We start from the raw sequence: 23,520 nt of genomic DNA on the forward strand, positions 1-23,520 counted from the left end.
TGTTGCATCATGTGGTTGTTTATGATGCACTACCGGAAGAAGAAGGCGAAGGGGAAGAAGAAGGCACTCGAGGGCGGCAGCGAGTGAGCCATTTTGTATCAAACGTAGTTTTGAGATGAAGGATTAAATGCTCTCAAGAAGATTGGGTTCTTAAAAACAAACAATCGAACAAAAAGAACAAACTTTGGCGGGATCCAACGCCGAGTGAGAAGACGACCACCAGTGAGTTAGGTGTGATTAGTTTTGTTTTTCTCTGGAAGGCGAACAGCACTCGGCGGGCGGCAGCACCATGAGTTTTTACGGAAGGCCTCCGCCTGACGTCGACGGCATGACTTCCCTCAAAGTGGACAACCTGACTTACCGCACCACGCCGGAGACCCTGCGGCACGTCTTCGAAAAGTACGGCCGCGTCGGGGACGTGTACATCCCGCGAGATCGCTACTCCAAGGACAGCCGCGGTTTCGCCTTCGTCCGTTTCAACGACAAGCGTGACGCGGAGGACGCCATGGACGCCATGGACGGCGCGCTTCTGGACGGACGTGAGCTACGCGTCCAGATGGCCCGCTACGGCAGACCTCCGGATTCGCATTACAGCGGCGGGCGTCGTGGAAGCGGCGGCGGCGGCGGTGCCGGAGGAGGAGGAGGAGGCCCACCCCGAAGATACGGAGGCTCCAGTCGCCGAAGCAGAAGGTAAGAAAAAAATGGAGCCAAGCGGAGACGCTTTGTTTGGCAAAGCATGGCCAACAATGCACGGTGATCCCGCAGAAGTGCATTGGCGCTTCATTTAATAGGCAGGAAAAACAAAAATAGGCTGTTTGATTTTGTCTGTCTTTTTGAATTTTGATCATTATATTTTATGTACAATTAATGATCATCTGGTTTCTGAGTTTGGTCATGTAATGTTAGCAAGATGAGCCGTGATTGGTCTTTTTACCTGAACCCTCAGCACGTGATGTTATTTCAGTCGCAAAATGAATTTTAAAAAGTATTAAGCACGAAAAACAATACATTTATTATTTATAGACAAAATATTTGTACTGCTGCAATCAGCTAAATGGATTCGTTTATCCAAACGTATTATTCCACCTTAAAATATATCAACATATGTAATGATTAATCTCTAATTAGGGATGCATTCCTCAATTTTACGCAAATTATTTCACCCCCTTGCTACTCTAATCAATATGTTGTATATGTGAATGTGGCAGAAAGGTTTACAACGTCTACATGTCAACTTTGTTCCCGCAGCCCCCGACCAAGAAGACGCAGCAGGTCCCGCTCTCGGTCCCGCTCCCGAAGCCGGTCCCGTTACAGCCGGTCCCGCTCTAGATCTTACTCCAGATCCAAGTCCCGCTCTCCTCGGAACAAGAAGTCCAACGCAAGGTCCCGCTCCAGGTCCCGCTCCAGGTCCGCCAGCCGCTCCGTCTCCCCTCCAAAAAGAGGCTCTGGGTCCAGATCTAAAAGCCCGCCCAAGTCAGCCGCTGAGAATGGAGGAGACTCACCCTAGTTGGCAGCAACCTGGGTGAGAACTTTATTTTGCATATCTACAATGAACTTGAGACTTAATAATGACTGTCCTGTTGAATGTCCAGTTTTCTTATTGGTATGTGAACAGTGCCGTGAAAAAGTATTCTGATTTCGTGACATTTACAGCCTCAAAGCTTGATGGCCTACCTTACTGACTTTTCTTTTTCTTTTTTTCTTTCAGGTGAGAGATGGATGATGATGTTCCAGGGCAAGAAGCCGCTTGTTGCGGAGAAGGTTGTCTTGCGGCTTCTGCGTCTTTTTTTTTCTTTTTTTTTTCTCTGTGCTTTTTGTCATGAATATAAACCTTTGCTCTCTAGTGAGCGGGCTGGTGTTGCAAGGGACGTTTTACTGTCCTGGGGTTTCTAAACAAGTGGCTCCATTCCATGGACTTGGACACTCCCGTTCAAGGAGTCGGTGTGGTTTCATGTCTAAAGCGAAACATGGTTGTAGTCTGCTGTTATCATCAAAAAGTTTTTTTTTTATTTTCATAATGTTGTCTTTGTGCACTAGGCGCAGTTGTGTGGCAGTTGTTGCTAAGGTGTTGCTGTGTGTTGCTGGTGCCCTCAGCGCTGCAGTATTCTTCCCTCAGCGGTACGCTCGCGACGCCCCTCTTGTACCATCTGCTCTTTTAGTTGCATTTTTTTTTTTTTTTTCCATGTGACTTTCATTAAAGATTTTCTTCACATTGTCTTTTTTATGACATGTAGGTTTTTTACTTGCACCGACTGGAGCTGTGCAGCTGCAACCTTCTGGAAGCTCCGCAGATCCATGTTGGTGGTCTTTTAATAAACTACTACTGTATAACACGCAAGCTTAAGCATCCCTCACTGGCAGGCAGAATCCTCACATCTCCAAAATGACACACTAGGTTGGTCCTAACATGATTAAATTTGTATTGTGGAGGGTTAGGAAAACAGGGTAAAGGTGCCAATAATCATACATTATTCATGTAGTCTTAATGTGCACAAGGGCTGTTATTAAATTTATCCTACAAAATTAAGTCCAGTGTCTTGATTAGATAACAATTTTTTGACAACGATAGCATGTAAGACTATCTTTTCTATAGGGCAGGGGTCGGGAACCTATGGCTCGCGAGCCAGATATAGCTCTCTTGGCAACGTTAAAACCGTTATTAAAAAGAATACATAAGTACGCTGAATCTTAATGGTCTTAATTAAAATACATGCGTTTATTTATCCTATCGTTTTTTTTTAAATGGTATGGGAAATTATTTTTAAAAAATGGGCATTTATGGCTCTGTCCGCCAAAAAAGTCCCGACTCCTGCTATAGGGCTTTCGACAACAGGAAGTACCCATAACGTTACTTTGAAACGTCCTGCTGAGGTGAATTACGAGATCTGGAATAAGATACCCCTTCAAATCAGATCAGCCACCTCTATTATGCAATTTAAACGGCTATACACATATTTTTTAATAACAAACCAAACTTGCACCCATTAACAATAATATATATATATATTGTATTGAAATGTATGTAATGTTATAGGAACCTGCTGTAAAACAGTTCTTGAACTGAGTCAGGCCAGTCCATGAAACTTTGATGTTACATGTCGACCTTTAAATAAACTGAACTGAGATAGACCCCGCTAAAAGCAAAAATGAACGGCCGACCACTGTTTAACTGACAGTTGACTTTAATTTTCTGAATGTTTCTTTTACTACTTGTGCTTCAGCCACTTCGCTGCCATGAACTAAAGTAATCAAAACTGGAACGTCAGCCAGTGCCTAAAGCGACACCTGATAGGAGTCGCCCCTCTGATTCGTCAGATGTCCTAGCACGTCATAGGCGTGATGACGTACTGTGGGCGGGGCTATAAAGGCTTGTTTTTCTTGCTGCTCACCATCGCCGGACTCCATTTTGAGTCAGCTTGTGTGGCAACGCCGAGCGGAAAAAAAGAAAAAAGCTAAACCTAGCCTAGCCTGTTGTCGCCCTTTCTTTAGGCCCGAACGCTACTAGCACGACCCAAACCCACTCAGCCGACGAAGCAACGCTCGCGAACCAAGTTACTATCCGAAAGGAAAGCAAATCTTATCGTATGTCCGCTATCCAGAACCTCCAAACTTTTGGTGAGTGTTTTGGGAGCGACAGGGTGGGGGAAGGGCAAGCGATGTTTTTTTTTTCCTCCGCTAAAGATGTTCGGAAAATATTGAGTTTACTTTCCTTTCTCGTACACGGTTATGTTTGGCGTGACGTTAACGTTTAAATTTGTGAAATAATGTGATTTGATGGAATTCGGCGTTTAGCAGATTAGCTGGCCCGAGCTAATTGTCAACGCGGCCGCCATTTGGCAGGAAGCTAACAGCCGGTTAGCTTTTTATCCTTGACAGTTTTTCTTCTAACGAACGTTTTAAATCATTTTGCAGAAAAGCAGCTTCACAGGAAAGTTTGTTCTTTTATTGTGTCAATTTGGATTACCAGGAAAGTTGCCAGGGGGATCTGAATAAAATCTTGGTCAATTATTTTGACGTTTCCTCCTTTCGATGTGGTTCGACACCGTCGGTTTTGTTGTTTTTATTGTCCTCTCTTTGTCTTCACTGGGTGCTGGAAAGCACGGCGCTGATGTCAAATCTGGCCTGTTTAATTTCATTGGCTTCTCCAAAGTGAAAGCGTGAAATCTAATCTTGGAGGTTGTTTTTATGGGGAGCAGCAATAGGCATGCGCAGCCACTGCGCAATTTGACCTTTGATTCAGGATTCCCGAGCTAGTCGAGAGATTTGGCTGATACGGTAGCGATGAACCGTGTGCTCCATGAGCTTATTGTTTATATTTATACCCCTAGACCCCTTTGCTGATGCAACTAAGGGTGATGACTGCCTCCCAACTGGGAAAGAAGACTACATCCACATAAGAATCCAACAGCGGAACGGCAGGAAGACCCTCACGACTGTCCAGGGCATCGCCGCCGAGTATGACAAGAAGAAGCTAGTCAAGGCCTTCAAGAAGGTCTGCACCTTCCTGTTAACACCCATTATTGTTTTCGATTCAGCTTTGTTCTTTTTGGTCACCGATACAAAGAACTGTCACTCGAGTATCTCATTGTTTGCTGCTTGACCAAACAGAAATTCGCTTGCAATGGGACCGTGATCGAGCACCCGGAGTATGGTGAAGTGATCCAACTTCAGGGAGATCAGCGGAAGCACATCTGCCAGTTCCTCATAGAGGTGAGTCGCAGTCGTCCTGCCTTGATTTGTTTACCCTTTGCAGCTCATTCACTGTCTCATCTTTGTTGTAGATTGACCTGGCCAAAGATGAGCAGCTCAAAGTACACGGCTTTTAGACGCTACCAATAGCCCCCTCACCCGGAAGACTATCATTTCCCCCTCCCCCAATGTGCTGCTGTCGCTCTTCTCCCCCCTGCCCCAGCTCCTACTAGCTAAGGTGAACAAGCTGTTCTAACATGGGACTGTGTACCACCACTGCCGCCCTCCACCACCAGAGGGCAGACTCTCTGCGGCAGCGCAGACTTCCTGAGACTCCTCACAACATCCGAGACGAATGGTGATGACGTCTTCATGCCTTCCCTGGGTTATTTACTTCATTTTTTCCCCCTTTTTAGGTCTTTGTGCCACTGTGAGGAGGCACTATTCATGTAACTTTTTTTGTTTTGTACTTAAGGTGTTTCAATAAAATGATGCGTCTCCATATGTTGTTGAGCGGTGATTGGCTCAGCCAGAATGTTGTTAATAGAGGCTGGTGACAGTTATGCCACCGTAATATAAAAGATATCAAGATGAGTGGGTTTGCAGTCATTCTCCTATACAGGCTCATCTTCTGTAGATGACTTAGTTTAGAGCGGTTTGTGACTCATTCAAATATCCTTTAAAGCAAATCCAAAGCAATTGCAACTTCATTTGATTTGTTCTTTTTTCCTCACATGCACCAAATTAGTCATATATATATATACATATAACCTAGCAGTAATTGTTAACTTCCCAAGGAATATCAGATTTCAAATAGTTGGTGACCCCATACCAGAACTTAATTTTCAACAGTGAGTGGACGATGTATGTTGAGCAATGTAAGACTAGTAAGATAAGCAAGCCAATTGTGCAGTAAATACCTGAATTCTCATTTTTGGGCGTTCGCCTCTTTCGAGCCTTCTCGCACGCCGTATGTTTCCAAGGCAACGTCGATGCGGCCATTGTTGATGGCTGACTGGTTTTGGAAGAGTCAAAGCTCACGACGCTCTTCAACTTCTCTTCCTTCTCTCGTCCAGCTCCAAAAAACAATACGTGGGTACATGATGACTTTGGAGTTTTCTTCTTTCCTTCTTTTTGTTTGAGTCGTCTCAGTTGAGCGCTAAAATGGCGCCGAAGCTACATTTCGCCTCCTGCTAGCGTTACCCTTTTACTTTTAAAAAGGTAGTTAAGTAGATTTGAATTGTCATTCGTTCAAGGTTTGGATACAAACGTGAGCAATGGATTGCGCTTCATTTTGTTGTAGTCTGACGTCATAGCGGCCAGGAGACTCATGTGTTTTGACAATAACTTTGCCATAAGGACGAAGAAGAAAAGAGTGACGTCATCCAACAAGACGGGAAATAAAAGCAAAAGGCTGTTTGGTCTTCATCTTCAACAGAATCTCTTCTTCAATAAACTCTGACACCAGGTAAGCACGTGCGTAGGGATCGACGACCCCCCCCCCCCCAAACCCCTTGCACAGTATATCGATGATCCAATTTCAATTAATTGGGCCGAAAATGATTGAGTGCAAATTACATACAATTGAGCAACTGTCAATGAAAGTGGCACACACAGGATGTTCCACAATTAGTTTGTGCGTCGAGTTTTAGTCCAGTTTTTGTTTGATGCTGGTGATATCAATCTCTTCCCTCCAAAATTCACATCAGAAGACACAAGCAATCACATGAAACAATAAGCGTAAGCAAAGCAAGCCAAAATGTAGTTGATGATGACGATGTTTTGTTTTGTGACTGCAGGCAAACTTAACATGTGACCTTCAAGTTGGTCGAGAATGACCGTAAGAAAAAAACAAACTTTAAAATCATAAATTTGACGCCTTATCTAACATCATATGGTCTTCTCGCTCAGCTTGTTCCTGTTTTGGGTTTGGCGGTCCCCTTGCCTGCCATCATTATGGCTGGCGTCACTCTCTACATGCTGGTGCTGGCCCTCGTCCTCTGGATACGATTCTGCCTCAAGGTATGTAGCACCCCCCCCGCGGAAAAACAAACGACCAAGTAAGCTGAGTGAGATGTTGCGGTCTTCGTTGAAGGAGCGCTGTCCGCCATTGTGCGGCTCTTGCTGTCCCGACTTCTCCGTGTGGGATCAGTGCTTCCGACTGGCGCAGTCGTGCGACTGTCGACTGCCTACGCTGCGCTCGTGTCTGATGGACGCCGGATCGCCCCCCTCGGTGAGAGACGGCGCAAAACACCACACCTTGCAGGGTTGTGGATTTATCCTCACAAAGGTGAGTGAGGATGGTGGCTGGTGTTTGTGTTTGCAGTGTTCCAGCTGGGACTGCGCATGCACGTGTCAGCCCCCCGAGTGCGAGTCGTGCAACTGTCTGTGCTTCGAGATCCGTATCAAGTAGTGCGCAGCAAGAACATCATTCAACACAAATGCTACGTATTAAACAACTTTTACAATTCTACGCTGCCAAGGACATTTTAGCTGAAATGGACTGAACGGGAGACGTGCCATCTTTGTTAAGATTTGGAAGGATTTTTCTGAGCTCAAGAAATTGGTTTCACAATAGTGCCAATGACATTGTTTCCTTTGACCCTTTGAGCACATTTGTCTGAGTTCAAGTCACCAAAAAATATTTTATTTTTTTACCTTTGACATTAAACGCTGAAATGTTGAAATTGTGACTTTCCATCCATCCATCCATCCATCCATCCATCCATCCATCCATCCATCCATCCATCATCCATCCATCCATCCATCCATCCATCCATCCATCCATCCATCCATCCATCCATCCATCCATCCATCGACTGATTCAGCCACGTCTTTATTTTTCTCTCTCTCCTTTCAACTCCCGTTCCCTCATTTCTTTTCTTTTTCCTGCCGTCCCTCACGAAGAGCGTAGCAGAGCAATTCACAAATAAAATGTAACCCAGGTAACGTAAATATACACATATATATATATATGAAATGCTACATATGTAAAACTATTTACGTTTATTAAGGACGGTGTCTATAGAAATATGTTTTGACAAAATCATCAAAAAGAGCGAATCATTCATTTTCACATTTTCTGTAAAGAAAAAAATAGTGTTCATATTATTTCTTTGGAAGTCTGTACAAGTTAATGGGGAGGTTGAAAGTTTGATTAGCATCAGAAGCAATAATCCAAGTAATTAAAAAATAGCTTTCACATTAAAGTTGGGACACTTGGCGGGTGCCACTTCCTGTTTCGTTCAGTTACATATTGCCATCAGGACAACGTGCAAACCCACGCTGAACAACAGGAGCTCGCTGAGGTGGGATGACGGCGCTGAGCTGGAGGTGGTGGGTGATAAGAAATCCCCCACTGCCTGTCTCAGGAAGTTGTTAAAGACACTGAGGTTAGGCAAGACAATCATTTGGTCCTCTCGTCCTGCTCTGCTGGAGTTGGTGGTGTCCAGCACCGCCGCCTGGTACCAGAAGCTGCCCAGCTGGCACATCAACGCCCCACCAATATTCTCCTGCATGGACGCAAGTCACATGACAGGAAGTCAGAGTCTTGTCCATTCTGAATGTTATCTTCCAAAGCCAGCTTAGATGTGCAATGTGAAAGCAGCAGAAGAAGTGAAGGTCACCTGGTCAATTGTCAGTTCAGTACAAATGGAGTTGGTGGACGTCCCATTCCCACAGTCCAGCAGAGGCGTCTGGACCTCCTCGAGAACCTCTGCAGCGCAAAACGGGACGAGAATGACAAAAAGACATTTAACAAAGCAAAGGTGCTTTTTTGTAAACATCAAAGAACACTAAGTAGTAGGGGTGTAAATCGCGGGTTTTGTCACGATACGATATCATATCGATACAAAGAACTACGATACGATATTTGCCGATATCTTAAAGCCTGCTGCGATTCATTCACGATATATCACGATCTAGTGCTCTACGATCGATATATATATTTTTTTTAAATAAAAAATATAGAACAATATCCTGATTTATAACAATTCATAAGAAAAATCAACAAGGTACTGCAAACTCTTTATTTAGGAAATTACAAGAATATTGTAGTATACAAAGTGCTTATTTTAACATTGAACTTTGATGTCGTGTTTTTTCTTTAAATGTGCGGCGAGATTTGTGCTCTCTGAATATTTGATCACCGCATGGCAGGATTTACAAACTGCACGTGTCTTGTCCGTTGAGTCATCTTTTCTTTGGAATCCAAAGTGCTTCCAAAGAATGACTTGAAGCCTAAAGGGGAGCCAATTTCCTTGTCTTTTTGGACACTAGCCATAGCACCAGCCCAGGAGCCGCGTACTAGTTGTCGACTCCCCTTTCACGTGCCTGCTCTGCTCACAACACAACGCCGCCGCGCACTGCTCCCGGAAAGAGGAAGCGAGCAACAATGAACTGGATTTCAAAATAAAGTCGCGTCTAATGTCCGAGGTCAAACACGGCGATATAAATCGATGTTTACGTTTAGCATCGATGCCGATAAATCGTAGAGCATTATATCGATGAATCGATGTGTATCGATGAATCGTTACACCCCTACTAAGTAGACCAGATATGTACCTCCTCCTTGGCTCGTACTCCATCCGGCAGCCCAGCAGGTGGAACCAGTTGCGAAGATCTGCCCACTGGCCATGCAGATTGGTTGGATGAAGTTGGACAGCGGCGGCGGCGAAGCCAGCTGCAAGACCGCCACATTCGGACCCGATTGTGTGCTGGTTGTGATTGTGATTACGTTCACCGCTGTCTCAGAACCACTTTGACCCAGGAAGACAATCCACTCGGACACCGCGTCGGACCTGCAAAGCACAAGCCCGCTTTAAGCATCCGACGTTTGCTCGTGTGCCGACTTGTCGCCTTACTGTGCGGTGCATTGTGCGCTGGTCAGCACGGTGTCCACGCTAACCAATGTGCCGCTACATACGAGACTTCCGTTCAAATGCAGACGGGCCACCCAGGGCCAATCGCCCGCCGTGGCCGATCCAGAACCCGAGAGGCGCTCATTCAATGGGGCGGTGCCGCAAAAGACCCCTGCACAAAAAAATCCCTCACTTTTCCGCAACCTGAATACTAATATTTTAAACATTCAATTTTGACTTGCATTAAAGCGGCGGTGTGCGGCGCTGCTCACGTGTGGGTGTGCTAGTACTGATGAGCGGCGGGGTTGCGCTGGTCGGCGTCTGGTCACCGCAGCTAACCTGCAGGTCAGGGTCGGTTCCCGAGGACGTGAAGGTCACGAACCCCGGCAAGTTGTCGCTACCAATATGGCTGCTGATCCAACTCTGGTACCGAGACACCCGCGCGTAGACGCCCGGCAGGTTTGGCCTGGCGCAACCTTCTCCAAAGCTCACCACCCCGCTTTGAACCCACCTAGCACCTTGCTTGCTCACCATTGGACCGCCAGAATCACCCTGTGGAACACGGCAATCTTCTCATGAGCGGGATTACGTTTGGCACGGTTCTTTTCTGTGAACGCCATCAAAAGTCACCTGACAAGAATCCCTCCCTCCTTCTCGCAGGCCCGCACAAATCATGTTGTCTGTGATCCTATTGTCGTAGTCACAATTGCATTGGTTGTTTCCCACCACGGGAACCTCCACCTCCATCAGGTTTTCAGGGAATGGTAGCGGAACTGCACACACAAACACATCATCCCATTAAAAGAAACTAATTTGACATTTTGGAGTTCAACCGTACGCTAGCATCAAAATACCGTTTTTTTCCATGTATAATGCGCAAAATTTAACTAATGTATTGTCCTAAAATCTGGTGTGCGCAAAAGATTATTATTAATTTTTTTTAATCCGGATATGATACGGAGGCCGCCATTACAGATGTGCTTTCTTCTCTGCTGTTCACTTCAAACACGCTCTATACGAAACATTTCTTCGCTATCGAGTTTGCTAGCGCATGCGCAGTGATACTGACCGGCAGAATAACATCCGGTTGTTCCCAAATATGATCTTTTTTCTGAAATAACTTTACGTTTATGGACTTAAGTAGGAGTCGAAATTTGGGTGCGTATTATACATGGGTACAGGCTTTTTTCCACCATCAACATGCCATTTTTAGGGTGCGTATTATACATGGGGGCGCATTATACATGGAAAAAAATGGTAATTGTTCTTATTTTTGCTCAGACTGACCTCCGAAGCCGATGTTGCCCCATCCGGTGACCCAGCTGTCGGTGCCGGTGAAGAAGGTGCTTCCGCTGGCGGCTAGGCAAACAGGCGCGATGAAGTTGTTGAAGGTCACGGGTGAGGAAAGCCTCAATAGGACGATGTCATTGTCGAAGGTACTCGGGTTGTAGTCGGGATGGCGGATGGTTTCGACTATGTCGCGGCTAACCTCGTTTGCATTTGAACCTTGCTGACTTTGACGACCCAAAAACGCCCCCACAGGTCTGGCACTGCAAAAAAACAAAGAAATTATGACATCAAGTCAATCTACTTTTTAATTCCAATGGCTCATTATTTGGCATCAAAATGTACTCGCTGGAGCCCACAAGTTGCAAATGCCCCGCTTTAGTCTGGAGCAAATTTGAAGTACCTGGAAAAGCAGTGTGCGGCCGACAGCAGCCACTCGCTGTTGATGAGCGTCGCCCCGCAAAAATGGCCGCCGGAAGGCCTGTGCAGGCTGGCCTGCCAGGGCCAATCACCTTCGGAAGCCGCCTGACCCCCCACGATGCGGCTATTGAGCTGGGCCAGTCCGCACACTAAAAACACACACACACACAATGGTTTATGATAATCAAAATAGACCTTTTAGGATCTTGTTATTGATGAACACTTAGGCCTCTTGTATCATATTTTCATTAAGCAACAGTAATTTATTGCAATTGCATTATATACAATAAATCAATTTACCAATTACAAATATATAAATAAATAGACAAAAGGCTTACCGTCTGGTTGCGCTCCACATTCTGAAGATTGAAAAGACAAAAAGAAGAATTCCAGTTGTCATTGCAATTATTCACTGTTGATTGTACATGAAGCGAACAATCGGAAGGCATTCAAAGAATGTCAACAATCAAGTATAAGGAAGGAGATAAAGAAAGATATTCGAGCCAAAAGGAAGTAGAACTGTTGTGCAGAATACGGTAAGTCGCTGTTATCTTTATCGTGTTGGTCCGACTGGTTTTGATGGCGTCATTATTTTTCCATTTGCCACATGCTTGACTATGAAAACATGTTTGTCGGGTGGGTCTCTTTCCCCTCGGCATGGTTGAACGGGGAAGTTTTAAAAAATCCTGTGGTAGTGATGGATTCAGGAACGAGTGAATGATTCCAAACGTGGTGAATCATTCAATCATTGCTACAAAAGAAAGAAATGATCAAAAACTCCCAAATCAGCAGCATGCAATTTTTAGAAGGAAATATCCGGGGCCTTAAGATACAAATCTTTCTGCACCAAAAAAAAAGGATAAATTTGCTCAGTTGCGGCACGTAAAAAAAAAAAAAAAATCTCTTTAGTTGGATGGATCAACACGAAATATTGTGGACAAGTCTACCATGACAGGACATGTGAAAAACTGTCAAGGACCCAATTTGAAAAGGGATTTGACCATTTTGGTCAAATTCCGAAGTGGTATCCTCGACAACTGGGTAATCCAAGGATGTTTGGATGACGTAAAAGTGTGATGATCATTTTGAAAAATTTCTGCGGGACTTCTAGAAGACACGCAAACTCTATCTAGGAATGTACCACGCCATCATTGCCATGCATAAAGATCCCAAATGTGATTCTTCTGAAGTCGTCCAAATGACAAAATGTTGGACAAAAAAAATAGAGATGACCAAAAATCTTTCTCACCTGTGCCCAGCAGCAGTAGCAGCAATGTCTTCAACATCAGCTTGTCCATCTCGTTCATCTCCACAAAGCGCAAGGATGGCTGACATCAATAAGTACATACGGAGGACACGCCCCCACGTGAAGCCACGCCCCTTCACCTATTACACCTTTTCTTTGGCCACACCTTCAAAGGTACGTCGACATATTCCAGGTACTGTAAATTGTAAGCAAGGCTGTGGTTATTTTGAATGCAAACATGCTCATTGGCCATTTAAAAAGAAACCTGAAGAATGACATTGCTGGTCCCCGCCCTCCCTCACCTTATGAAAGCTGCTTGAATGACTTGGAAAAACATTTTCACACAAACTTCCCCTCCTTGTCAATCATCCTCCAGTAGTGGCAAAAGTCCCCCATTACGTTTTCTTTCTCCAATTTTGCAACACGTGGAAACCACGATACCACTTTTTTTTCTTAATGCTCCACATTTACAAAGCAAGAGTAAAAAGACAGGAAATTCTCCTGTTGTAAGGTGATTTTTGAGACAAATTGCACAACGTAAAATGAGGCCAGATGCACAGGTGTCCTAATCACGACCCGGGGGCAATATCTGGCCCGCTACATCTTTTTCTGTGGCCCGCTGCTAAAAGAAACCAGCTGAATCTATGTCATGGTCCTTAAAAAAAAAAAAAAAAAAATCAAAATTGGTTTTCAATCTAAAATTTCCCCACCGCCCCGAAAAAAATCGTGTTGCAGTTCCCTTTTAACCTGTTTATTCATTTTCACTATATTAATGATGACACGTTTAGGTTAAGAGGGCGTATTAGCTTCCGAGCCGGCACGTAATTGACATGAGAGAATCAAGGGGAAAGCCTTTATTGTTGTTATAAAACCATATAACACAATGAGTGATAAAATAATTTTATGATACCGTTTTTTTTCCATGTATAATGCGCCCCCATGTATAATACGCACCCTAAAAATGGCATGTTGATGCTGGAAAAATGCCTGTACCCATGAATAATACGCACCCAAATTTTGACTCCTACTTAAGTCCGTGAACGTAAAATTATTTCAGAAAAAAGATCATCTTTGGGAACAACCGGATGTTATTCTGCCGGTCAGTATCACTGCGCATGCGCTAGCTACCTCAATAGCGAAGAAATGTTTCGGATTCGTGTAGGGTACATTGTGACAGCAAACGAGCAGGTGATCGAGCAAGTGTCTGATACGAGAGCATTGTGTTCGTATGGAGCGCGTTTGAAGTGAATAGCAGAGAAGAAAGCGCATCTGTAATGCCGGCCTCTGTATCATATCCGGATTAAAAAAAAATAAAAAATTTAATTTGAGGCTGAGGGAATTCCCAGGAAACAAGGCAACTGTCGAAATGCGGGAATCCCTTTAACCAATTGGAACTTGGAGGTCGGGGTTGATTCCCGGGGACGTGAAAGTGACAAACCCCGGCGGGTCGTCGTCGTTTGTGATGCTGTTGATCCAATCCTGGTACCGTGACACCCGTGTGTAGACGCCCGGAAAACTGGCCAGGGCGCAATCTATGCCAAAACTCACGATCCCGCTTTGGATCCACCTGGCACCTAGTTTGCTCACCAATGGACCACCAGAATCACCCTGTGGAACATTTCTCATTAGCGAGATCACATTTGCCACGGTTGTGTGAACGCCATCAAGTCACCTGACAGGCGTCCCTTCCTCCTTCTCTCGGGCCGGCACAAATCATGTTGTTGGTGATTATCAGCGGCGTGTAATCGAGATTACACTGTCGGTTTCCTATGATGGGAACATCCACCTCCATCAATTCGTTGGAAAGGGTTGGAACTGCGCGTGCACACAAAGTCAAAACAAAATGACAATGAGCTTTTGGCACTGTTGTTTTTGAAAACATTCGGTACAAATGGGAGTGTCAGCCAACCTCCAAAGTCGAGTCTTCCCCATCCGGTGACCCAGCTGTCGGTTCCGGTGAAGAAGGTGCTTCCGCTGGCGGCCAGGCAGACGGGCGCGATGAAGTTGTTGAAAGGCACGGGAAACAAAAGCCTCACCAAGGCCAAGTCGTTGTCAAAGGTGGGCTCATCAAAGTCGGGATGGCGGATGATCTGAGAGATGCTGCGGATCTCTTCGTTGGGATTGGGACCTTGTAGCCTCCGTCGGCCCATAATCGCCATCACTGGGTTGAAACTGCACACACACACAAACACACGCACGTAGAACGTCAACCAACTCCTCCACTGAATTTCAACTTTTTGTTGGTGTTTGTTTTTCTGACCTACGAAAGCAGTGTGCGGCCGTCAGCACCCACTGGCTGTTGATGAGTGACCCCCCGCAGACGTGGCCCCTCAAATCTTGCAGAGTGACCTGCCAAGGCCACGCGCCCTCGACAGCCACCTGACCCCCCACGATGCGGCTGTTGAGTGGGGCCAGCCCGCATGCTGAAAACGCGTACAAACATAAGGTCAGATTTGGCAAATGTTTGAAGAAGGACAGAAGCAAATTCAAACGACCATTTTTTCGTGTCCATTCTAGGTAAACGCTAATGCTAACCGGCGTTTGCAAGCAAGCGCGCTGAATGTTTTTCCATCAAGCTAAGCTGCCTCCATAAATGATGTCACATTGTTTACTATGACTTCAAATAAAGTGAGTTATAAGTGAGTCATTGTGATAGCAGACTTGTTTCTCTACCGTCCAGTTCTCGTGCCACGTTAGGGACCAAATCAAGGAGGAGGCAGGGGGTTTGCGTGCCTCTGTTGTTGAATGTAAATCAAGGAAGTAGGGAAGGTAGGAAAGAAAGGGTTAGGAGGTAAGAAAGCCTGGAACTCACTGGTGGCTGAATTGGGAGTGGAGAAGCTGATGGTAGTATCGGGGGGGGAAAGTATTGGTGGTGGCGGTGGTGGCGGTGATGGCGGTGGCGGTGGTGGCGGCAGCGGTGGTGGCGGCAGCGGTGGTGGCGGCGGTGGTGGCGGCGGCGGTGGTGATGACGGTGTTGATGATGGTGGTGATGACGATTGTGGTGGCGGTGGTGGCAGTGGCAACGGTGGCAGCGGTGGCGGCGGTGGTGGTGGCGGTGTGGAGAGACTTCCCATGGGAGGGAAGAGGTCTGTGTTGGCATTAGGGGGGAGGCTTGTGATGGTGTTGGAGGACGATGGTGGTGATGACGGTGTTGATGATGGTGGTGGTGTTGGTGATGACGGTGGTGATGACGGTGTTAATGATGGTGGTGATGACGATGGTGGTGGCGGTGGCGGCGGCGGCGGCGGCAGTGGCGGCGGTGGCGGCGGCGGTGGTGGTGGCGGTGTGGGGAGACTTTCCATGGAAGGGAAGAGGTCTGTGTTGGTATTCGGAGGGAGGCTTGTGATGGTGTTGGAGGACGGTGGTGGTGCTGGTGGTGGTGGTGTGGCAAGACTTCCCGTGGGAGGGAAGAGGCCTGTGTTGGTATTCGGGGGGAGGCTTGTGATGGGGTTGGAGGACGGTGGTGGTGGTGGTGGTGATGTTGTGACGAGACTTCCCATGGGAGGGAAGAGGCCTGTGTTGGTATTCGGTGGGAGGCTTGTGATGGGGTTGGAGGACGGTGGTGGTGGTGGTGGTGGTGATGTTGTGGCGAGACTTCCATTGGGAGGGAAGAGGCCTGTGTTGGCATTAGGGGGGAGGCTTGTGATGGTGTTGGAGGACGATGGTGGTGATGACGGTGTTGATGATGGTGGTGGTGGTGGTGATGACGATGTTGATGATGGTGTTGATGAGGACGATGGTGGTGGCGGTGGTGGCGGCGGCGGCGGTGATGGTGTGGGGAGACTTTCCATGGGAGGGAAGAGGTCTGTGTTGGTATTCGGAGGGAGGCTTGTGATGGTGTTGGAGGACGGTGGTGGTGGTGGTGGTGTGGCAAGACTTCCCGTGGGAGGGAAGAGGCCTGTGTTGGTATTTGGGGGGACGCTTGTGATGGGGTTGGAGAACGGTGGTGGTGGTGGTGGTGATGTTGTGAGGAGACTTTCCATGGGAGGGAAGATGTCTGTGTTGGTATTCGGAGGGAGGCTTGTGATGGTGTTGGAGGACGATGGTGGTGATGACGGTGTTGATGATGGTGGTGGTGGTGGTGATGACGATGTTGATGACGGTGTTGACGATGACGATGGTGGTGGCGGTGGTGGGGATGATGGCGGTGGTGGCGGTGGCAGCGGCGGCGGCGGTGGCGGCGGTGTGAGGAGACTTTCCATGGGAGGGAAGAGGTCTGTGTCGGTATTTGGAGGGAGGCTTGTGATGGTGTTGGAGGACGATGGTGGTGATGACGGTGTAGATGATGGTGGTGGTGGTGGTGGTGATGACGATGGTGATGACGGTGTTGGTGGCGGTGGTGGCGGTGGTGGCGGTGGTGGTGGTGGTGGCGGTGGTGACGGTGATGGCGGTGGTGGCGGTGGCAGCGGCGGCGGTGATGGTGTGGGGAGACTTTCCATGGGAGGGAAGAGGTCTGTGTTGGTATTCGGAGGGAGGCTTGTGATGGTGTTGGAGGACGGTGGTGGTGGTGGTGGTGTGGCAAGACTTCCCGTGGGAGGGAAGAGGCCTGTGTTGGTATTTGGGGGGAGGCTTGTGATGGGGTTGGAGAACGGTGGTGGTGGTGGTGATGTTGTGAGGAGACTTTCCATGGGAGGGAAGATGTCTGTGTCGGTATTCGGAGGGAGGCTTGTGATGGTGTTGGAGGACGATGGTGGTGATGACGGTGTAGATGATGGTGATGGTGGTGGTGGTGGTGATGACGATGGTGATGACGGTGTTGATGATGACGATGGTGGTGGCGGTGGTGGCGGTGGTGGCGGTGGTGACGGTGATGGCGGTGGTGGCGGTGGCAGCGGCGGCGGTGGTGGTGTGGGGAGACTTCCCATGGAAGGGAAGAGGTCTGTGTTGGTATTCGGAGGGAGGCTTGTGATGGAGTTGGAGGACGGTGGTGGTGGTGGTGGTGGTGGTGGTGGTGGTGGTGGTGGTGGTGTGGCAATACTTCCCGTGGGAGGGAAGAGGCCTGTGTTGGTATTCGGGGGGAGGCTTGTGATGGGGTTGGAGGACAGTGGTGGTGGTGGTGGTGATGTTGTGACGAGACTTCCCATGGGAGGGAAGAGGCCTGCGTTGGTATTCGGGGGGAGGCTTGTGATGGGGTTGGAGGACGGTGGTGGTGGTGGTGGTGTGGCGAGACTTCCCATAGAAGCTTGTGGTGGTTGTGATGGTTGTGTGAGGCCTGTGTTGGCATCCGGGGGGAGGCTTGTGATGGGGTTGGAGGACGGTGGTGGTGGTGGTGTGGCGAGACTTCCCGTGGGAGGAAAGAGGCCTGTGTTGGTATTCGGTGGGAGGCTTGTGATGGGGTTGGAGGACGGTGGTGGTGGTGGTGATGTTGTGGCGAGACTTCCATTGGGAGGGAAGAGGCCTGTGTTGGCATTAGGGGGGAGGCTTGTGATGGTGTTGGAGGACGATGGTGGTGATGACGGTGTTGATGATGGTGGTGGTGATGACGATGTTGATGACGGTGTTGATGATGACGATGGTGGCGGCGGTGGTGGCGGAGATGGCGGTGGCGGCGGCGGCAGCGGCGGCGGTGGCGGCGGTGTGAGGAGACTTTCCATGGGAGGGAAGAGGTCTGTGTCGGTATTCGGAGGGAGGCTTGTGATGGTGTTGGAGGACGGTGGTGGTGGTGGTGTGGCTAGACTTCCCGTGGGAGGGAAGAGGCCTGTGTTGGTATTGGCCTGTGGTGGTGGTGGTGGTGGTGGTGATGGTGGTGGTGGTGGTGGTGGTGGTGGTGGTGATAGTAATAGTGGTGGTGGTGGTGGTGATGGTGGGGGTGATGTTGGTGGTGATGACGGTGTTGATGACGGTGGTCGTGGTAGTGTGGCAAATGAGAGTGGTGATGTTGGTGTTGATAGTGTTGATGTTGATGTTGGTGGTGATATTGGTGGTGATATTGGTGGTGATATTGGTGTTGATGTTGGTGCCGATGTTGGTGCCGATGTTGGTTGGACGTTATTGGCAAAACAGTTAACTTCGAGGTCTGGGTCGGTCCCCGGGATCATGATGCTGACGGAGCCGGGGAGGTCTCCGCTGCTTGTGTGGCTTCTGATCCAATCATTGTATCTGGACACCCGTGTGTACACGCCTGGCCTCTCCGGCTGGCCGCAACCTATCCCAAAGCTCATCACCCCGTTGAGGACCCACCGAGATCCAAAACTGCCCACCATGGGACCGCCAGAGTCAGCCTGTGAAACACCACAACCTCCTTACTAGCCAAATCACGTTTTCTTTGGTGACATCAACAGACACTAATTGAGATTCATAATGTTTGGAAACAACAATACTGAGGCAAAAGTAGGTGCCAAGTGTGTGTGTGTGAATGTGTATGTGTATGTGTGTGTGTGTGTATGTGTGTGTGATGTCTATTTATTATGCTTTCATAGTTTGAATTGTGTACGGCAACTTATCCTCTTATGCTGTTAAATGTTCAAATATATTTGTCACCTGACAGGCGTCCTTTCTTCCTACAAATAAAGGTGTCTTGTCTTTGTTTGTGATGAAAAGCATGGAAAATATGAAATCACCTGAGAGGCATAATTTCCTCCGTCTTCCAGGCCAGCACAAATCATGTTGTTGGTGATAACTCCTCCACCATAGTCGCAATCGCATTGGTTGTTCCCTACCACGAAAAGGTTAACTTCCATCAGGTTGATGGGTGGCAGTTGAGAACCTGTATGCACACAACCACAATGACACCACCAAAAGTTTCACTAACAGGAAAGCTGGCCGTACAGGGTTCCTATTTCATTGGCGAGTAAAGCAATCTATTTTAAATATTTTGAATGTGAATGGATGTTGTTTTAAAAAATAGAGTTTTCGAAAACATTCAGTTCAAATGGGAGTGTTGATCGACCTCCAGAGGCGAGGCTCCCCCATCCAGTGACCCAGCTTTTGGTTAGGAAGAAGGTGCTTCCGCTGGCGGCCAAGCAGACTGGCCTGATGTAGTCGTTGAAGGTGACAGGCGAGGACAGCCTCAATACGGCCAAGTCGTTGTCGCGGGTGAGCGGGTCGAAGTCGGGATGGAGGATGATTTCCACCACGGGGCGTCTGACCTCGTTCTCGTTGAAACACTGCAGGCACTGACGACCCAGAGACGCTATCACCGTTGAACTGCAGGGGCACATGCCGTGACTTTTTAATCTCTTCAAAGATTATTATTCTGTGTGTGTGTGTGTGTGTGTGTGTACACACGCATATCTCACCTCGTAATGCAGTGTGCGGCCGTCAGCACCCACTCTCTATTGATGAGTGTGGCCCCACAGAAGTGGTACCCAAACGACTGCAGGCTCACCTGCCAGGGCCACGCCCCAGGCGAGGCCAATGGGCCCCCAAAGTTCTGGCCATTGAGTGGGGCCTGCCCGCATGCTAAAAACACAAGCATAGGTGAGGCGAAACGTTTGAGCTCAAAGACCAAGGAAGGAAGAAACAGGCTCACCATCTTGTGGCAGGTTAAGGGCGGGCACGGGCGAAGGAGATTCGTGGCATATGCATTCGGGACAAGTCAACACAGGGCACTTTGAGGCGATGATGGTGGGGGGATATGGAAATTCCGTAATGCTGCGCAGGCTGTTGCTGTTGAGGGGTGGGCTCGTGTTACAGTTGACCTCCAGGTCTGGATCGGTGCCCACAGACATGAAGCTGACGAAGCCTAGCGAGTTGCTGTGGCCCGCGACGATGCTGATCCAATCCTGGTACTGGGATACTCGCGTGTAGACGCCCGGAATCCCCGGCCAGGCGCAACCTAATCCGAAACTCAGCACCCCGCTCAGGACCCACACGGACCCTTGCCTGCTCATCAGGGGACCGCCACCATCACCCTGCGGAACATGGCGGCCATTTTGTCAGGGGATCCATTTGAACTCGGGACATCATTGACAGACTGTCCGCCATATTTGATATGGCGAATCAGCTCGTAATGTAAAGTCACCTGACAGGTGTCGTTTCCTCCGTCTCTCAGGCCGGCACAAATCATGTTGTCTGTGATCATGGTCTCGTTGTAGTCGCAATTGCACTGGCGGTTTCCTACTACAGGAATGTTCGCCTCCATCAGGTTTTGGGTGACTGGTTGCAGAATTGCACACAACAAAAGTGTGTCACTATCAGTTCTAGCATGGATTTTGAAGTGATCATTTTTGGGGGATTTTATTTATGCTCCAGTGTACAATTTAATTTCAGAATTTAGTTGCGTGCCTTCTGTGCAGTACCACGTTGTGCCACAACATGTCTGGCAGCACTGAGTTCTAGCTGTGTAATGTAAAGATAGAAGAAGAGACAGAGGAAGTCCTCAACTAAGCTCCAAATATAAATTGTCTGCGATTCAATGGGATAACGATTTAATTCGATTAGTAGACCTAAAAAACAATTCGGGGTTCTGACTGACCTCCCAAGCCGACCCCCCATCCTGTGACCCAACTGTCAGTTCCGGAGAAGAAGGTGCTTCCGTTGTCAGCCAGGCAGACGGGCCTGATGTAGTCGTTGAAGAGGACGGGCGAAGAAACCTTCAAAAGTGCCAAGTCGTTGTCGAAGGTGCGCTCGTCATAATCGGGATGGGGGATGATCTGAGAGATGCTGAGGCTTTCCTCGTTAGGATTGGGGCCCAGTTGGCTATGACGACCCACAATTGCTGTCACAACTCCAGCCCTGCAAACAAACATGATGCGTTTTTAAAAATATATACTTTATATAATTCTGGTTCTCTTTGTTACCCTTTTAGTATTTTTGTGATTGATTTGTATTGTTATTAGTATCAAACTGGACCTCTTGGCTCTATTGAGGCCACTTTGGGCTCATTGAAACCCAAAGCTAATTTGGGGCTTTAGGAGAGAACGCCAGTCTCTCTTGCCCCTTGGTCCAGATCCAGAGATGTGGCCTTGCCAGCTTCTTGAAATGTCCCTCCCAGGTCTTCATCAGCAACTCATTCGGGCGGCATTCAAGAGGTGGCCAAACCAGATTTCCGAGCTACCAAATTAATTTCCTCCTCACGCGAATTAGCAGTGGCTCTACTCTTGACCCCTCCCGGAACAAAAATAAGTAACTTTAGTTCCGTCTGGAAGGGGACTCAGCTAGACCACACAATGTTTGGGGTTTACCAGACCAACTCGTGATTGATTGATGGCTCAGCAAGTTTTCTAGCCTCAACTCTAATACCCTATGCAGGTGCGTGCGTGTGTGTGTGTGTGTGTGCGCATATCTCACGTTTCGAAGCAGTGCGCGGCTGTCAGAACCCAATCGCTGTTGATGAGCGACCCCCCGCAGAAGTGTCTCCCAAACCTTTGCAGGCTGACCTGCCAGGGCCACGCACCCGGGGGAGGTGCTTGACCCCCAGTCATTTGGCTGTTGAGAGGAGCTTGCCCACACACTGAAAACACACACACAGAGAAAGATACACACTGAAGTGAGTTACCAATTTGTAACAAAATATTGACCAAACCAAATCCATTGTTTATTATTTCCAATGCATCAAAACAACCAAAAAAATAAGAGGAGGAAGGAAAGGGGAGGCAAAAAGGCTGTGACTCACCAAGTTGCCCTCTGCATTCTAAAGATGACAAACACAAAAAGAACAATTTCAAATAGAATTCAAAATTGAAAGAAAGAAAAAAAAAATCTCTCACCTGTGGTTATTTGTAGGAGTAGCAGAAATGTGCTTATAAGTGCTGGCGCTTCCATGAGCTGCAAACTTTAAATTGTCTAACAGTTTCTAGGATCAGTAGGTATCATTAAGTAGCCACGCAGGACACACCTACACTTATGGACACACCTGTACACTTGGCATTAACAAATGCTTACGTGGGTATGCTCTGGAAAATTCAGACCAGAGGCAGCGTCCTCTACATAAAAAAAAATCCATCCATTTTCTGACGCGCTTTCTCTCAGGAGGGTTGCGAGCGTTCTGGAGCTGATCCCCACATGGTAGTTGGCGGAGGACACTTTGAACTGGATGCCAGCCAATCGCAAGGCACAAAGAGACAAGCAATTACAACCACACCTCTGGAAATTTTAGAGCATGTCTTTGGAATGCAGTATCCAGGGTAAACCCATGCAGCCATGGGGAAAACATGCAAACTAACCCTAAACCAAAAAGGAGAGTTGGAATGGAACCCCAGACCTCTGAACAATGACAAAAGTGCCTCGTTTGATTACAATCTGGACTATGATCCAACAACCACAGTCATGATGTTTGAATTTGTTTTGCCCAACTGTGTTTTACTTTTGCAAAGTGTGGCAAATTAGGGATAAACCACACAACAAGAAAACACAAATTCTCATTAACGGTCAAACACAAAATAATAGAACAAAACAAATTGCCTATCATGGTGATGATGGCATGTGGGGATTGCACTCCAAAAATATATTTTGCTTTTTCTTCAGACTTTAGTTGTTGGGAGTGGCCAAATCAACCATTTGGTACATTCTGAGAAAAAAATGAGTGCACTGGTGAGTTTGAGAACTCAAAAAGGCCTCAACGTCCACGGAAGACAAGAGTGGTGGAATCCTTTACATGGTGAAGGAAAAACCCTTCACAACATCCAGTCAAGTGGAGAACACTCTCCAGGAAGTAGGTGTATCAGTATCTAAGTCTACCATAAAGAGAAGACTTGAGAGTAAATACAGAGGATTCACCACAAAGTGATAGTTAATCAAGTCTCAAAAACAGAAAGGCCAGAATTGACTTTGCTAAAAAAAATACCTGAAGAAGCCAGCCCAGTTCTGGAACAGCATTCTTTGGACAGACTAAAATCAATCCACACCAGAATGATAGGAAGAAAAAAAGTTTGGAGAAAAATTGGAACAGCTCATGATCCAAAGCACTGGTACCACATCTTCTGTAAAACATGGTGGAGGCAGTGTGATGGCATGGGCATGCATGGCTTCCAATGGGTCACTTGTGTTTATTGATGATGTGACAAAAGCAGAGAAATCAATTCTGACATCTATAGGCAGAAAGAGCCACAAACAAGCAAAAACTGAAGATGGCTGCAG

General features: G+C 47.6%; 4 protein-coding genes across 12 annotated transcripts; 3 read left to right on the forward strand and 1 right to left on the reverse strand.

Annotated features, from left to right (window-relative positions):
* Positions 1–36: 36 nt before the first annotated feature.
* LOC133170304 (serine/arginine-rich splicing factor 2-like) lies at positions 37–2,527 on the forward strand. 4 transcript variants are annotated; one of them, XR_009718547.1, is made up of 5 exons: positions 37–690; positions 1,249–1,522; positions 1,709–1,761; positions 2,038–2,118; positions 2,235–2,527. XR_009718547.1 is itself a non-coding variant. In XM_061303107.1 (3 exons), the coding sequence occupies exons 1-2, from the start codon at positions 290–292 to the stop codon at positions 1,505–1,507; spliced, it is 660 nt and encodes a 219-aa protein (XP_061159091.1). In that variant the 5' UTR covers positions 37–289; the 3' UTR covers positions 1,508–1,522; positions 1,709–2,217. The 4 variants fall into 4 exon arrangements, 1 of the variants encoding a protein (XP_061159091.1); XR_009718545.1 differs by having other exon boundaries at positions 1,709–2,118; XR_009718546.1 differs by lacking the exon at positions 2,235–2,527 and having other exon boundaries at positions 1,845–2,217.
* Positions 2,528–3,382: 855 nt separating this feature from the next.
* Positions 3,383–5,193, forward strand: LOC133170309 (eukaryotic translation initiation factor 1). Its single transcript, XM_061303120.1, has 4 exons — positions 3,383–3,615; positions 4,329–4,492; positions 4,609–4,710; positions 4,782–5,193. The coding sequence occupies exons 1-4, from the start codon at positions 3,585–3,587 to the stop codon at positions 4,824–4,826; spliced, it is 342 nt and encodes a 113-aa protein (XP_061159104.1). The 5' UTR covers positions 3,383–3,584; the 3' UTR covers positions 4,827–5,193.
* Positions 5,194–5,630: 437 nt separating this feature from the next.
* si:ch211-198p11.6 (uncharacterized) lies at positions 5,631–7,376 on the forward strand. 6 transcript variants are annotated; one of them, XM_061303113.1, is made up of 5 exons: positions 5,631–5,781; positions 6,049–6,157; positions 6,489–6,529; positions 6,601–6,711; positions 6,785–7,376. In XM_061303113.1, the coding sequence occupies exons 3-5, from the start codon at positions 6,524–6,526 to the stop codon at positions 7,100–7,102; spliced, it is 435 nt and encodes a 144-aa protein (XP_061159097.1). In that variant the 5' UTR covers positions 5,631–5,781; positions 6,049–6,157; positions 6,489–6,523; the 3' UTR covers positions 7,103–7,376. The 6 variants fall into 6 exon arrangements, with proteins under 6 accessions (XP_061159097.1, XP_061159099.1, XP_061159098.1 ...); XM_061303115.1 differs by having other exon boundaries at positions 5,649–5,781; positions 5,993–6,157; XM_061303114.1 differs by having other exon boundaries at positions 5,653–5,910; positions 5,993–6,157.
* Positions 7,377–7,680: 304 nt separating this feature from the next.
* On the reverse strand, positions 7,681–22,293 carry LOC133170758 (uncharacterized). The gene is made up of 24 exons (XM_061303888.1): positions 22,152–22,293; positions 22,058–22,075; positions 21,733–21,895; positions 20,918–21,177; positions 20,465–20,598; positions 19,973–20,354; positions 19,740–19,902; positions 19,391–19,647; positions 19,062–19,207; positions 15,314–18,722; positions 14,762–14,924; positions 14,411–14,673; positions 14,174–14,316; positions 13,885–14,109; positions 12,505–12,583; positions 11,594–11,614; positions 11,239–11,404; positions 10,836–11,098; positions 10,179–10,321; positions 9,821–10,100; positions 9,552–9,720; positions 9,253–9,488; positions 8,316–8,404; positions 7,681–8,201 (listed from the first exon to the last, which is right to left on the reverse strand). Exons 1-24 carry the CDS (start codon positions 22,204–22,206, stop codon positions 7,935–7,937), a joined length of 7,494 nt encoding a protein of 2,497 aa, XP_061159872.1. The 5' UTR covers positions 22,207–22,293; the 3' UTR covers positions 7,681–7,934.
* Positions 22,294–23,520: the final 1,227 nt, after the last annotated feature.

This window comes from Syngnathus typhle, linkage group LG17 (genome assembly GCF_033458585.1).
Source record: "Syngnathus typhle isolate RoL2023-S1 ecotype Sweden linkage group LG17, RoL_Styp_1.0, whole genome shotgun sequence".
NCBI classification, from domain to species: domain Eukaryota; kingdom Metazoa; phylum Chordata; class Actinopteri; order Syngnathiformes; family Syngnathidae; genus Syngnathus; species Syngnathus typhle.

What these genes read in the sequence shown, in the direction of transcription:
- LOC133170309 (XM_061303120.1), top strand. Translation starts at nt 3,585, where the DNA reads ATGTCCGCTATCCAGAACCTCCAAACTTTTG. An exon ending in CCAGAACCTCCAAACTTTTG is followed by an intron (nt 3,616 to 4,328) that starts GTGAGTGTTTTG and finishes TTATACCCCTAG; the next exon opens with ACCCCTTTGCTGATGCAACT. An exon ending in TAGTCAAGGCCTTCAAGAAG is followed by an intron (nt 4,493 to 4,608) that starts GTCTGCACCTTC and finishes TTGACCAAACAG; the next exon opens with AAATTCGCTTGCAATGGGAC.
- LOC133170758 (XM_061303888.1), bottom strand. Translation starts at nt 22,206, where the DNA reads ATGGAAGCGCCAGCACTTATAAGCACATTTCTGCTACTCCTACAAATA. An exon ending in CCTTAACCTGCCACAAGATG is followed by an intron (nt 19,903 to 19,972) that starts GTGAGCCTGTTT and finishes TTGTGTTTTTAG; the next exon opens with CATGCGGGCAGGCCCCACTC. An exon ending in GAGTACGAGCCAAGGAGGAG is followed by an intron (nt 8,405 to 9,252) that starts GTACATATCTGG and finishes TTTGCGCTGCAG; the next exon opens with AGGTTCTCGAGGAGGTCCAG.
- LOC133170304 (XM_061303107.1), top strand. Translation starts at nt 290, where the DNA reads ATGAGTTTTTACGGAAGGCCTCCGCCTGACGTCGACGGCATGACTTCC. An exon ending in TCCAGTCGCCGAAGCAGAAG is followed by an intron (nt 691 to 1,248) that starts GTAAGAAAAAAA and finishes TTGTTCCCGCAG; the next exon opens with CCCCCGACCAAGAAGACGCA.
- si:ch211-198p11.6 (XM_061303113.1), top strand. An exon ending in GGATACGATTCTGCCTCAAG is followed by an intron (nt 6,712 to 6,784) that starts GTATGTAGCACC and finishes TCTTCGTTGAAG; the next exon opens with GAGCGCTGTCCGCCATTGTG.